Source organism: Capronia coronata (assembly GCF_000585585.1).
Source record: "Capronia coronata CBS 617.96 chromosome Unknown acBCG-supercont1.7, whole genome shotgun sequence".
In the NCBI taxonomy this organism is placed as follows: Eukaryota; Fungi; Ascomycota; class Eurotiomycetes; order Chaetothyriales; family Herpotrichiellaceae; genus Capronia; species Capronia coronata.
In genome coordinates, this window is record NW_006912899.1 from 648,583 (window position 1) to 662,823 (window position 14,241).

The 14,241-nt window shown below is 53.2% G+C and overlaps 5 protein-coding genes across 5 annotated transcripts; 2 read left to right on the forward strand and 3 right to left on the reverse strand.

Annotated features, from left to right (window-relative positions):
* Positions 1-2,764: 2,764 nt before the first annotated feature.
* Positions 2,765-3,943, forward strand: A1O1_07799 (uncharacterized protein; the record flags this gene model as incomplete). Its single annotated transcript, XM_007728665.1, has 1 exon — positions 2,765-3,943. The coding sequence occupies one exon, from the start codon at positions 2,765-2,767 to the stop codon at positions 3,941-3,943; it is 1,179 nt and encodes a 392-aa protein (XP_007726855.1).
* A 1,808-nt stretch (positions 3,944-5,751) lies between these two features.
* A1O1_07800 (uncharacterized protein) lies at positions 5,752-7,747 on the reverse strand (the record flags this gene model as incomplete). The annotated part of the gene is made up of 4 exons (XM_007728666.1): positions 5,752-6,001; positions 6,071-6,180; positions 6,248-6,811; positions 6,893-7,747. The coding sequence occupies 4 exons, from the start codon at positions 7,745-7,747 to the stop codon at positions 5,752-5,754; spliced, it is 1,779 nt and encodes a 592-aa protein (XP_007726856.1).
* A 939-nt stretch (positions 7,748-8,686) lies between these two features.
* On the reverse strand, positions 8,687-9,829 carry A1O1_07801 (uncharacterized protein; the record flags this gene model as incomplete). Its single annotated transcript, XM_007728667.1, has 1 exon — positions 8,687-9,829. One exon carries the CDS (start codon positions 9,827-9,829, stop codon positions 8,687-8,689), a length of 1,143 nt encoding a protein of 380 aa, XP_007726857.1.
* A 912-nt stretch (positions 9,830-10,741) lies between these two features.
* On the forward strand, positions 10,742-12,032 carry A1O1_07802 (uncharacterized protein; the record flags this gene model as incomplete). Its single annotated transcript, XM_007728668.1, has 2 exons — positions 10,742-11,381; positions 11,461-12,032. 2 exons carry the CDS (start codon positions 10,742-10,744, stop codon positions 12,030-12,032), a joined length of 1,212 nt encoding a protein of 403 aa, XP_007726858.1.
* A 323-nt stretch (positions 12,033-12,355) lies between these two features.
* Positions 12,356-14,179, reverse strand: A1O1_07803 (uncharacterized protein; the record flags this gene model as incomplete). The annotated part of the gene is made up of 1 exon (XM_007728669.1): positions 12,356-14,179. One exon carries the CDS (start codon positions 14,177-14,179, stop codon positions 12,356-12,358), a length of 1,824 nt encoding a protein of 607 aa, XP_007726859.1.
* Positions 14,180-14,241: the final 62 nt, after the last annotated feature.

The window sequence follows — 14,241 nt, forward strand, 5'->3', positions numbered from 1 at the left end:
GACACGCCGATAAGATCCCTGTAGAAGTTCAGGTAGCCAGGGGGTAGGAGGGTACAATGACCATTGACCACGTAGTACAAGTCAGTATTCTGGTCTCCAGCCTCGGCTGACTGCCGACACCAACAAGCGCAACGCCACAAGGTCGCGGTCAAGACCATTCAGACCCGAATCATGAATGCTCTGTGTATCGTATCAGTCAAGATCCATCCCATACGCCCGATGTTCCGCCCCGCCAAGAGGAAGTGTACGTGTTTTGTATACCTGTTTTGTATACCTCAGGTGTACACTACCTGAAACATCGAGTGGTCGGCCGGTGTCCGGGTGATGTTCGTGGGTACGTGGATCAGATCTCATTGTAGTGGCCGAGCCGGGATGGTCAGCCTTCTCAGCTCACCTGCACCTGCACTTCAGATCAGATCAGATCGGACGGACCGGATCAGCTGCGGCTGCGGCTGCGGCTGCGCCACGACTTGACGCGATACGAAAGAACAAGGAGTTCTGGTTATTGGCTCTTGGTATCCGAGGATCCGAGTGAAGTACGTAGGTATGTACCTAATTCAAATATCTGGTGCGCCATGGATCGGGAAATATAGATCGTAGAAATCTTATTGCCTCTCCCAGGCAACAGTGTTTCTTTCTAGCCACCGGTGGCGCTGCAAGACGCGCGCCGCCCTGAAGGCGAATAATGGTGGCCTTCACAGCCCTTGGCTGGGTTTACCGTACTCGGAACCTGACACAGTAGGTAAGTGAGGTACTAGGTACTTGACTGTGCAAGGTCCCTTAAAATGCCGCGGACCTGGCGTGCCAGCTGGACAGGGAATATTTGTGCCGATGGATGAAACGGCGAATCATGATCAGAATCAGATGAAATGGATATGAATATATACTGTGTTATACTGTTTCAGCTGCTGCTTGCTCTGTTTAGTGTTCGTAGTCGTCATCGTCAGCTTCTGCTTCGCCTCTAAGGGCCACATATCATTCATTCATTATTGGATGGTATGTGGTACTTGAGAAAGAGGTTGGTAATTTATGGCGATGAATAAAAGTTCTTATACACTTCGGTCAGTAAAGCGGCGAGGGGTAAACTCCAGTAGTGGAATAGGCGTACAGGGAGCAACGTCAGGCGGCGGCAAACTTGAACTCTGCGGTAGAACTTCAAGCTTGGGTCAAGTTGCTGTCGCTCTAAGATAGCATCATCATCATCGAATACGAAGGTCTCACAGTCTGATGGTGATACAATGAATGGGGGACGAGACGTCGGACAAGAGCTCAACGCCGTTCAGCCCGACTTCCCTCTATCGTCTCATCGCCTTCGCCTCGACCACATATTCATCGAGACTCTCTGTCTTGTCTTTTAGTGTCTGCCAGGTTTCAACATCCCTCCGACCAATCATATATAGGAGACCATGACTCACGAGATGGATCTGAAGCCTGCTTCGACTCAAGTTCAAGTTCTGCTATAAACCGGGTCATGTGGCTTGTTCTCTTTTCACCTTTCGCCTCTCTTTCTGGCTGCCAGCCAGCGAACCGTTCGACCATGAACCATCGAATCTCTGGCAACTGGCAACTGGCAGTTTATTGGCATTCGAGGCTCAGACTCGGAGCGTTCCATCTTCAGTTCCAGTGGTGGCTCCCGTTCCATCTTTTATACGAGCCAACTGAAGGTCTGTCCGCCACTTGAACTGCCACCGCACAGCTATCTATTACCCATTCCCGACCTACCACTGGGTAGGTACCTATGTATGTACACCGTACACCCCGTACACTGACCTCCACTCCACTCCATCTGATCCCAAATCCAGGCATCCACGTAAGTCAGAAGTCAGAAGTCAGAAGTCAGGCATCAGCGGGCCGCGCGACTCATCTCACCCGGCTCGCGTTTCTGGTCAGCTGCTGGGGTGTTCAAGTTGTGGTCGTCTTGTGGAATCCCGCTCATCCTTCTAGCGCATCGCAATCCCTGTATGGTAGGATATGAGTCTATCAAAGAGATGCGCCGCTACCAACCAGTAGCCCCATGATCCGTTACGGCTGATGCATGGATCATTGCTGGCTCGCATGGCCCGGGATCCGCTACCCATCATTCATCGTCTTTCTGTTCTTCTGTTTCTGTGGCGGCCGTAGCCTTCCAGTTTTGCCTGAAGTGGCGCCTGCTGATGACTATTACTCACTGACTTCTGCTCGGCGCCTTCGGTTCCGCGTCAAACCGGTCTACCAATACCGATCTGTCGGGCCAAGGTATGACAGTCTCGATGCCAGTTCCAGTACCAGTCGCGTCTCTTCTGTCCGGCTACGTAAGTATTTGGTTGCACGGGAGGTGTGTGCCCGAAGGACGCTGAGGCCTGACCCCAAGACGCCGAGTGAGTCTTAAACAACCTACGCGTTCCGGATTCATACGCCAGCAAGAAGCACAGCCTTGCAGCCTGCAGCCTGCAGATCCTGGTCGGCCACGAGTTCGTCATATATTGAATGCAACGTTCTCTGTTTCTCTTACACACCTACACATACACTCGCACTCTGTCTTTCCTTGCACCTGCACCTCGGCCCCAGAGCAGTACTGTACCTTCTGTTTGTGCCACACTACTACCTAAGTCACGGTGTTGGTTAGGCGGCAAGAGCGCGATCTAACCTTCCTCTGCGCATACTCGCGCACGAGACAAAATCAATCTCAACCTCAACCTCAGGCTCTCAACCTGAACTTGGAGTCTCGGTCGACGCGCGAATATCCATATCGTCCCATGTCCGGTCATACCTTGGCACTGCCATCATGGTTCTGACATCGACGCACGACTCAACCGATCAATTCTCGCCACCAGCCGGTAGCGATTCGACAGGATCGATCACTAGTCCAAGCACAAGCATAAGCACAAATACGCCTGAAACCAAGAAAGCGCATGTTTTCGACGTCGCCATGGCTGAGCAGCAGCAGCAGCAGCAGCAGCAACGACAACAATACCCCGACGAAATCTCATCGCTATCTGTACCAACCCATTCAAATCCCCAATTCATCAAAACGCACGGCGCTCTCCGTCGTGCCCGGGCGCCTCCTCGCAACGACCGCGGCGACATCTACTGCGACCACCCGACTTGCCGGGCCAGCAACAGCAGCCAGACGTTCAAAAGACTCTGTGAATGGAACAAACACATGGACCGGCACGAGAGGCCATATAAATGCGTCGAGGTCGGATGCGAATTAAACCCCGGATTCACCTATTCCGGCGGCCTGCTGCGGCACCAGCGCGAAGTGCATCGAATGCATCTGTCCACCAAGGAACCCCTGTTCTGTCCGTTCCCCAACTGCAACCGAAGCTCCGGCACCGGGTTCACCAGGAAGGAAAACCTGGAGGAACATAAGCGGAGAAGACATCTGGAGGAAATTGAGGTGTCCGATCCCGATCACGACCAAAGGCGTGCGCAAACTCATCAAATCCGTGCCACAAGATCGGGTGCAGGCGACTCTACCGAACCCGACTCGATCCCCGTGTCCACGACGACATCCTCCCGCTATGAGATTGCGGCTTCGACGACCAAGCGACGAAGACTGACGACGCTGGTGGAGTCTGAATTCCATGGCCATGCGATGTCTTCGATCGAGACACTCAAAGCTGCTGGTAGGAGGAGTACTAACAGTACTATTTTCGTCGACGGGCCGTCGCAAATGATTCCGATGCAGTCACAGTCGCAGATACAGACAAAAACACAACCACAACCACAACCACCGATGCAACAAATCCAACAGCAGCAGCAGCAGCAACATCTCATCCAACGGTTACGTGAAGAAATCCTTAGGAAGGAAGACTTGATCAGGCGCCAGAACGCAGAGATCTCGCGTCTACACAATTTCCTGCACTCGTTGCCTCCACAGATGGTATATGACGTGTTGCAAGTCCAGGCACAAGCGCAGGCGCAGGTGCAGTTGCATATCCCAGCAGGTGAAGGAGGTTGAAGATCGGGTCTTTTTCTCCCAAGGACACAGGTATCATCAGATTGGAATTGAATTGGTCTCAGGACACACGGTTTAGCGGAAGACGAGAGACGGAAGGCAGAAGACAAGAGACGAGATTGCTCCAGCCTATAGGCCAGAACGAGGGAAGCAGTGATTTGGGATGACACCCTCACGCTCAAAAGTAGCCCTGTCAGTGAAGGGACTTCGAGATAAGGTAGGAGTCTCGATGACTTTGAGGTTAGGTAGAATGTCATCTGTATGTGTATCATGTATTATGTGCTATATACTATAATTTGGTCTGCTTCTGGTGTTGTTTCGTTTGGTCTGGTATTTCTGAGTCTCTCTCCCCCGGTCCCAACCTCTTTCTAATGCTTCACAACTCTTTTCTGTGACCTGTCTCTTCTCATATCCCTCCATCCACTTTGTCCCTTGTCGTATTCTTACAGCTTGGACCAAGGCCGACTTTGGGGGGAAGGGCTCTGAGTAGGTCCATGATGGAATGGAATATATGGGAGGATCTGGAGAGCAGGCTCGTCTTGTTTTGATATACGTAACAATGGTAGAGCACACATGGCATCAACGTTGTGTAAAAGGAAAGAAGGATGGTTCGATTTCTCTCAGCCTCGGTCTTAGCCTCAGCCTGATATATTATTTCCCACTTGGATCTGTAGGTGCTGGCTGAATCCCCAGAAAAGAAGTGATATTATACAATCCGTATACATGACATGGTAGGTAGGCATGGTTCAGTAATTCAAAGTTTCAAAGTTTCAAGGGGTATTGTTGCATGCCTCCGGGGTGTTCATTTCATCATCTCTTTCCCTGTTCCGATAGCACATATTCTCTTTGGACACATCTCATCGTACCGCTTTGCGGTCATTCATTTCGTGTTGCTCGCCCCTGAAATTGGCCTTCCTTGTGACTTGGAAGCGTGGGGTTGCTTGGACGACCTGGCCGTATTGAGACCTTGTCTCTCCGACATTGACGACCAATATTCATAACGTAACGTAGCGTAGCTGAACATGGCATGGCATGACTCCAGCTTGACTTACCTTAGAACTCGCGCGCCATGAAGACGCACAAAGTTTGCCGTTGAGGTAATAGTAAATCTTATTACGCGACTCCACTGTGTAATGTTCAACATTCGGGATCGGCTGGTCCCTGCCGTCTTGCGTCTTGCGAGAGATTTGCAGTCTTGTTTGTGGCGTTGGCGGATACCATACTCGCACTGCGTCGAGTTGGTATCGGAAATGCTTGCCACAGCTGAATCTCATCAGACCTAAGGCATCATCATGCATGATCCATCGGTCTGGGGGATGTTCCACTGCCATTGAATGTGAGCTGTGTGCTGAGATCATATCATGGTTGCTGTTTGCCACCTGATCCCAGCCCGGCGTTTCTAGATTCAATCCCCCTTCGAGCAGGGTAGTCCGCACGAGTGAGATAGTGCCGGCACAGAAAGACTTTATGCAGAGTTGAAACGTTGCTGTGCAACGCCAGGAGAGACCAGTCCAAGGTGTCATCTGCAACGACCGATGAACGGACCAGATTGACTCTTGGTTGACGGCCTTGGACCTCCGTTCGCCAGCTCAGGCCCTCGACCATTGACTCATTTCCTCGTTATGTGGTCGTGAGTGGCATATCACTCTGTGCTTCTTCTCAACTCATTGTGACAGCGAAGAAGCCGCCGAATCTGGCGTGGCCAATTCCTCGTGATCTTCTGTAACGGTCGGAGCCAGCCGTAGCCGTCCGGAGTCCGGCACGGCCAATGTCAGCCCTGCTCCTGGTTCAATACTTCAATGATACGTCAATCATGGCTCATGGATCCTGATCTGTCCGGCAACCTCGGGAAAGGCGTCAAGGAAACTGGGACCGACACTCCAGTTGTCATACTCCGATACATGCGCCATGAAGTGAGAAGTCAGCACTCTGGCTCCGGTCACCGGATCCAGCTCGATGGCAGCGTCGAGATCATGCGGCCAATTCACACTCCACCGGGCCTGCATGAGCGGGGTGAGCCAATCTCGCAGGAGATGAATAGCAGCGTCTCGAACAGGAGGACTAATGGGCAAGTAAGGTCAGCGGAGGATACACAATGTAGACGGTGTCACGAGAAGGAAAATGACTCACAGCGGAATGGTTTCGATGGCCCCGATGTGTGGAATCATACACTGTGATGGCGTCGGTTTCATCATGTCCGGTACTCTTTGATACATTTCAAGAGTCGGGACCAAAAGCCACTACCAAGGAGTTAGCACAAGTCTCGTACTTAGTAGGGGCTGACATGGCGATTGTGGGGGAACTCACCTGCATCATGGATGTGAGCATGAAGACACAGGCAAGTCGAATGAACACATCATATTCATAGCTCCGGCTAACCTCACACGCCCACGAAGCGCAATCAAAATTGTCACTGGCTGACCGTGGCCGGAAGAACAAATCCACAGGCACCTTATCCACAGAGCCAAGGACGCTTGACAAGGGCACTCCATTGTCCAGCATCTGCTGGGCCGCCTGTAGATAATGCGAGTATGTCCGGCTCATGTAGGAGTCGTCGTTAACGGTCAGTGGCAGCACCAGATGCACAGGTATCCGAAGCCTTATTGATTGGTTTTCCTGTGCCACACATAAGTCTCTGCTTCCCATGGCATCGCATGACGATGGTGGATATGAAGTTGGCGCAAGGTATGGCACAGTGGGCGAGAGTGCAAGGGTGGGCGAAGCCATGGGAATGTCGGTGGTCATCGTTGGTGTAGTGGAGACATGGCGCGTTGCCGATGTCTGCGAGGATGGTAGACCGCCAGCGGAGACGGGGTCTGACATGGTGGCCACAGGACTTGTCTGCGGTGTCTGCTGTGTAGCAGAAGAGACCTGTGATGGACGAAAAGCATCAGTAGGATGCCCTGGGGTGTGGGATTTGTAAACGTAAACGCCGGGGGTCTTCGCACTTACCTGTGTTCTTTGCTCACTGGGGTCGCTTTCCGATCGAGCTTGTAAGGCCGGGTGCCAATTCGAGCGTTCTTCCGTGCTGCGTTGGATGGTATGGTGTATCACAACATCTGAGGAAATCATGCCACTGGAAGATGGACCAGACAACGACAAGACAATCTCATCGAACTGCAGAGCGAGAAACCGACGCAAAAGTTCTTCCCCGTCTGCGAGGCTGCTGTTTCTCAAGGCGATCAGCAGTCTTGCAAGCTCCGACGAGCCTCCCCGTTCTTTGAGTTTTCTCGCCCTCGAAGAAGAATTGCGGAGCATCTCCGCGTCCTGGGACTGCAGCCCTTCCCGCGTGAGGTTCCTGCCAGCTGCGATATTGTATTGCTTCGATTGATGTATTGGCCCAACTAGGTATGGTTCTTCCGGACTGTCCCCTAATGTCACTTCTCGAGCTGCCTCTTGATCTTCATGGTCCTCCCATGGAGACTGGACGGCGTTGGCGATGTCATTGGAGCTCGCTCCTGCTCGGATGGACTGGAAGAGGCCGTCGAGACGGGCGGAAGGACCACCGCGAATGCCATCCAGGAGGCTGTTGAGAGTGCCTTGAAAGACCTTGGACTCATCCAGAGTTCGCTGCAGAGCTGCGCGCCGTCTCATGTCCAGTGACAGGTCAATCACACATTCGGTGCCCAAGGACTCGCACAGCATGCAAGGTGGCGGGCCTCCGGTGCATTTGGTCTTCCTCTTCTTACACGCCTCGCACGCGGCCGAGATTCTGACACTGGCTTGCCGCTTTTTGAGGGCCGATGATTTGGAAGGCCGGCCATCCTCGGCCGGCTTGAGCGCTCGTTCTTTGTGAGACGAAGGCATTTTGGACATGTGGGATGGAGACTCTTCAATTGAGTCGAGCGTCCATTGTGAGAGACAGGAGTCTTGTCCTGTGTCGGTTGTGGACGAATTCAAGTTGCACATCCCCAGTGGTTCGCCACTTTTGCACTCAGCGGTAAGAGTCCGACGATCAGTCACTTGATGAAAAGCACGAGGAAATGTTGGGAGAGCACGGCATTAAATGTTCGAACTGGCCCGACGAGAGCGCAGCGCCCCCAAGGATGGCACGGGCTGGCTGTGGACTACGAACTGCCAGTGTCAGTGCCACAGCGAATGCCGCTCAACTGCGACAGACAACTGGCTAGTAGCCATTACGGGTTCAAGGGTGCGAGAAAGTACTCTGTAGGTTAGGTTAGGTTAGGAGGCATGCCTGTCTGGACCCCGCTCAACGGGCACCCGCCTAAAGTGGCCCCTCATTGACTGATATTCTGGGACCTAGGAGCTACTGTCATAAGGGTACCAAAGCATCCTTAAATGAAACGGCCCCCACAGGGCTTGTTGAAAGTACCTGAAGCCACCTCAGAGGTACTCCCGTTGTACCTCGGTCCCTTCCCAATTATCTGCGATGTCGTCGTCGGCTCAAGAGTATTGTCATCTACGTATCCTACACTGCAGGCGGGACAACCACCCGCCCCCATCGCCTCGATTAGACGAAAAAACGCATCGGCGCTACTACACAGGACGTCCAGTGAAGCTGTGGCAGGATGGATCGACAGACAGGCGGCGCAGCCGGGCTGGTAATGTATTCCGGCCGGTGGCAGGTCTTGATAGGCGCAGGGATGGCCCTAGGTGCATGCTGGAGCGTTCCGTGAGCCATTGACATCTCTGGGCGACCAGTAACGGCATCGTCTATCCCAAAGCAAGGTGGGTTTTTGGCGGAATGGCAGCGGATCACGGATATATTTTCCATACCGCAACCAACTAGTACAATGCAAACATTGGAGCCATTGGACTTGTGCTCTTTCGTCGCCACAAGCCAGAACCTTCCCCCCCGTACGCCCACCACTGTTGCAAGCGAGCAGACAAGCTGGATTCCAGAGTGCTCCTTACTCCCTCAACTTTGACGTCGTCCATGTGCAGCTCTTCCAGCGCACCCTGCATGGTCAGAAACACCACGGTGTGGGCAATCAGCATCCATGACGTTTCACACTCATTCCATGGGTCATTGACATCCAGGTGACCGCCCGCTGCTTCAATCTCGTCCCGCAATACCGTGCTGTCGGGTTCCGGACACAGCTTGATGAACAGCCTCTGCAGCTTCTCCATCTTCCGAATACACTTCAAGATTTCGTCCACGTGGTTGTAGAAGGGAAAGATGGCAATGAACTCGAAGCTTAGCAGATTCGCAAACATGGCGTTGCCGGCAGTAGAGTTGTTGACGTGCAGGGTGGTCAGCAGTGAAGGCGTCCGTCTCAAGAAGAATTCGTACGTCGTGTATGCAAGAAGGCTAGACCCTTCATTAAATGTCATCTTGGTCCACGGCCGGGCCACAAGGAAGTTGGGGAGGTTATCATAGTCGATCTGGGCTCGAATCTCATCCGCAGATTGATCGAATCTCAGGATCTGCGAGCCCATGTCAAATGCCCAGGCATCAGAGGTGCATGAAGGGGTGTCGGCCAGTCGGGCAAGGACTTCTGGGGGTGCGAAAATGCTCAGCCTAGCGATAGGGACTTCGTTCAGTAACCGGGCCCACCATGCAGGATGGAGATGATTGTAAATGCCCGGCACATCGGCCACGACACTCGAAACATGGTGAATCAGATCCTGCTCCTTCAGGAAGACCAAGAAGCTGGTGAGCCGAGCGGGATGCAGCACCGCATACTTGAACAGGATTGGTAGTGTCAGTGATCGGGCGAGGCGACTTGTCAAAGAGAGTTGTTTGAGAGGATCATGCCAGTACAGTGAGCCGTCAGTGGTGTCGTCAGGATCATCAACCTGCCATGGTCGTTTGATGTTCCGCCATGAGATTGGTTTGTGAAGTAGTAACTCGTCGAACGGGCTGGGTGAGTCGAGGAAGGAGATGATTCGGGAAATGAGCTCGTTAGGCAGATCGAGAAGCGACATGAATGACAGTGGATAGTCTTCAATTGTGGACTTCGGCAACTGAAGGAGAAGGCTATTGCGCAGGCTAGCTAGGTACCTTCAGAAGTAGTAAGACTGACAAGCCGAAGCCATGCCGGCCTTCTTGTGTCGGTGGCGTCTTGTTCCTGACCGAGATGAAGGCGGATTTGGTCTGACAAGTTGGGAGATGTTGCTGAGGGTTTATCAGGCACGCCCAAGTCTCTGAAGTAGGTACCCACGGTACCCATGTAGTGAACAGATGTGATGATGGCTGTGATGGGCGGGAACTGATTTCAAGGAAGCAAAGATGTAGGAGTTCGTTCATCTGGCAAGATGTCGAAGTCGTGATCCAGATAAGTTCAATGTGGCGCAGTGCGGGGCAGATATCATCTTATCTGCACGTGAAGATAATAAAGGGGGCTGTTGGAGTTCTGCAGTGGGATGCTCCACCGTTTCTTTTTGTTGCGCCCATCATTCTCTCTCAGAATCTCTCCCTAGGTTATCCCCTGGTCTATCTTTCGAGACTGTCACTGTCCTCGAACAGCATCTGGCCAAAAAATGGGTGTAGCGCACAGCGACTCAAAGTTCACAACAACGACAGACAGAGAAGCACACGCTATTGCAGGCTGCCGTTCACTAGCCACACCGGTTTCGGCGTTATTGGTGGAGACCTCGATTCCAGAAGAGCTCAATCATAGACGGCGCAGACTTTTTCCCTGCGATCGTGGGGTAATCCAGGTACAAAAAGGGTCTGTGTGGGTGCTTTCAAGAAATAACCTGATTCGACATGCTACTATCCCAATCTTTGCCAGGTAATATCCATCTACTCGAGTCTTTTGAGCTTGTTTACTCCTATCCCCACCGCTACTTTGTCACTACCATTGTAGCACCTTGATCTGCTGCGAAAAACATAAAATGTCGTCTTCGAAATTGCACCGCAACCCTCCCTTTCGGGCCGAACACCTAGGTTCCCTCCTCCGAACCGACAAACTCCTCGAAACCCGTCACGCGTGGGAAGCAGGGAAGAAGTCCGCCAAGGACCTGGAAGCGGTCGAGGACACCGACGTCAAGGAGATCGTCAAGCTCCAGTATGACCTGGGCTACGAGGCCATCACCGATGGCGAGTATCGGCGACACATGTTCTGGGGTTCCTTCTGGCCCGGCCTGGAGGGTATGACAGAGATCGCGACGCCAGACCCGGATCTGTTTCGCATGTACATCCCCGACATCGCCGCCTTTACGGAAGCAGGATACAAACCTGGCGAGACGGTGCTGTGCACCGGCAAAATCAGGCATGTTGGTAGCACATACACGGCGCAGTTTGACTACTTGAAGAGCTTGGTACCTGAATCAAAATGGGCGGGCTTGAAACTGACCCTCGCGGCGCCGAACTGGTACCATCTGAGATACAAGGAGGGCAAGGCATACCCCAAGGACGTGTACAAGAATGACGACGAGTACTTCGCCGATGTGGCCAAGGCGTACCAAGCAGAGCTCAAGATTCTTTACGAACACGGTTTGAGGAACGTGCAATTCGACGACCCCAACTTGGCCTGTAAGTTCTTGTTTTCCTTTCCTTGGACGATACGTTATGCAATCTTGACATGCTGACCATTGGGTGTGCTTTCTCACAGATTTCTGCTCCGAGGCCATGATCGAGGGCTGGAAGAAGGACCCTCTGAACACCTGCTCGCCCGATGAGCTTCTTGAAAAGTACATCGATCTATACAACGCATGCGTCGCCGAGATTCCCGACGATATGCACGTCGGAGTGCACCTGTGTCGGGGCAACTTTGTCAACTCGCGACACTTCTCCGAAGGCGGATATGACCGAATTGCGACCCTGCTGTTCCAGAAGCTCAACATGCATACCTACTACCTCGAGTACGACACCGCGCGTGCCGGCGGGTTCGAGCCACTGCAGCACCTGCCCAAGAACAAGAATGTCATCTTGGGCGTCGTCACCAGCAAGTTCCCCCAGTTGGAGAATGAGGACGAGATGGTCGAACGAGTCAAGGAGGCGGCCAAGTGGATCGCCAAGGGCACAGGAGAGACGGAGAAAGAGGCCCTCAACAGATGTGGCGTCAGTCCGCAGTGCGGCTTTGCCAGTCATTCAAGCGGGAATGCTGTGAAGTGGGAAGACATGATCGCGAAGTTGAAGTTGGTTAGGAGAATCGCTGATCGCATCTGGCCAGGTGAGCCGTGAGTGCCACCTCAAGAAAGGTTAATGTCTTTTGTTCAACCAAAAGATATCGCATAAAAAGTCAATATTTAACTATTATAACGTATCGCGGAAGAGGATGTAGAAAACATGCATACATCAGCATCTACCTGGTCACAAGCTCCCGAAAAGTGGTGTTTTCCCTCTTTTCTTTTTCATGCCGGACTGCAACACGTGATCTGCTCGCTGAACAGCTCGTTGCTCACGTCAGAGGCATATATTGCGCACTGGTCCGTCGATTGCAGTCACCTTGATGCCAAGCGTGGCAGTCGCAGCGATGGTGGTGTTTGTTGGTGAAAGTGATCTGCTCACCCACAAGGCCCGCCATCCCTCGCTCTCACTACATCTCCGACGGCGCCTTCGACAAGATATCCAATCTCATCCGTAAAGGACGTTTCGGGAAAGGGATAGTGGCCCGGCCGCCGCCGCGAAGACAGCTTCCCATTCACGAGAAGCGCTTCACCTCGGGTCAGCGCCAGCCCGTAGTCGTCTGCCCCGGACGCCACGGACCCCGACATGTGCTCCAACAGCCATTGAGCGAGTCGGCGCTCCAACGACGAGGCGGAATTTGCCCACGTATGTGCGGCCCAACGAGTGAGGATCTGGTCGTCTGGACTGACGCTGTCAATGCCCTCGCGGAGGAGGAGGCCCAGGATGCGCGCAGTGGATGTGTGATGCTCATGGCTGCGTAGGGAGCTGGAGCCTTGCATCTTGTCCTGCTCGTGCTCGTGCTCGTGCCCGTCGGGATGTGAGTGGCTGTCAGGATGTAGAGGAGGCTCATGTTGACCATCAGCTCTGGAATCCGTCTCAGATTGTGATTGTGATGATGATTCCCCCATGTGTTGGATTCGCGCCAGATATCCTTCCCCATCCAGGCGTGCTTCAAGTTGACTCTGTGTGTGCGCTCGGCTGGGACGTTCCTTTCCCGCTTCCGCGTCATCCTGAGATGCGTATTTCTGCTTCACAGCAAGATGAAATAAATCGACAGGTAAAGGATGCGCAAACGGGGCCACCAAATATCGTCTCTCCCAGATGCCTGTCCCGTCAAAATGCCCCCGGTCATATGTCGGATGTAGCCTCATGGTGGCGTAGTGGAGTTCCAGCAGTACAAGCAATGCCTGCTCATGACCCTCGCGGATCGCGCTGGCCATACCTTGGAACAGCGCCGCAGCGGATATTTCGAGCACATGGGCCGCAACCAGAAAGCGCATCCCCTGGCGCAACAGCTGCAGAAGCTCTAGTTTCGAGTCTGTCCATGGACTGCCGCACACGATGCGGTCGAGCAGAACCCGCGCCGCAAGGACGCTGGTGGCGTGATGTATGGTTTTGTGGAGCTGGCCGTCTTCATCGATGGAAGAGGACCATTCCATGATACGCGGCAAGGTGTTGTTGTCTCCTGTGGGGCCGAGAACACGATCTCTCGGCTTGGTCTGGGCCTGTTGCTGCTCCAATTTAGCTAGGAAATGCTTCTCCATTCCCGGCTCGTCGTCGATCGCCGGCAATGAGGCCACTGATCGAAGCCGTTCGTTTGCAACAAGTGGTGCAGAGAGCGACGGCTCGTCTGGTGAGATGTTGAGCGTGCGTTCAGCCCGGGATTCGTGATGCCATGCCTGGACCATCTGCAGTCGGCTGAGGGCAGGCATGCAGGACTTCAATAGCCTCGATGTGAACCATTTGCAGCCCAGAATGCCCGTCTGTAGTCGAAGTTTCTCGTCGAGACTGATGCGCCTGTACTCCGCTGGTCGAAAATGATAGGTTTCAACTGGGATTCCATCACCCAGGTTGTCAAAATAGGCGAACAGCGTGAGTGCTTTGTAGATGGACGGTTTTGATAGGACTTGGGCCAGATATGTCGAAGCCCGAGGCATGTTCACTTCGAATGAGTAGAAGAAGATATGTTCTATCAGTTCGACGGGTAGGGATTCGAGATGTGATAATTGGTGAGAGCTCTGTGTCTTTGATGTCGCTGTTGCCCCGGAGGCTTGCGAATGTAGCAGCTGGGCATATTCGGTTCTGGCTTTTCGGGTTGGTCTCAGTTCAGACGCTGCTTTCATCGGCCGTCCTTGCCGGCGAGAAGAGTTTCTTGCTGGCGGATGAGCTTTTGCCCGCCGTGAGCGAGGAGGCAACAACATGGCCGCGAAAGGACGATCCTTGGATTGGTGTGCCGAGATCAGCGTTTGGTGTTGAGACCTAA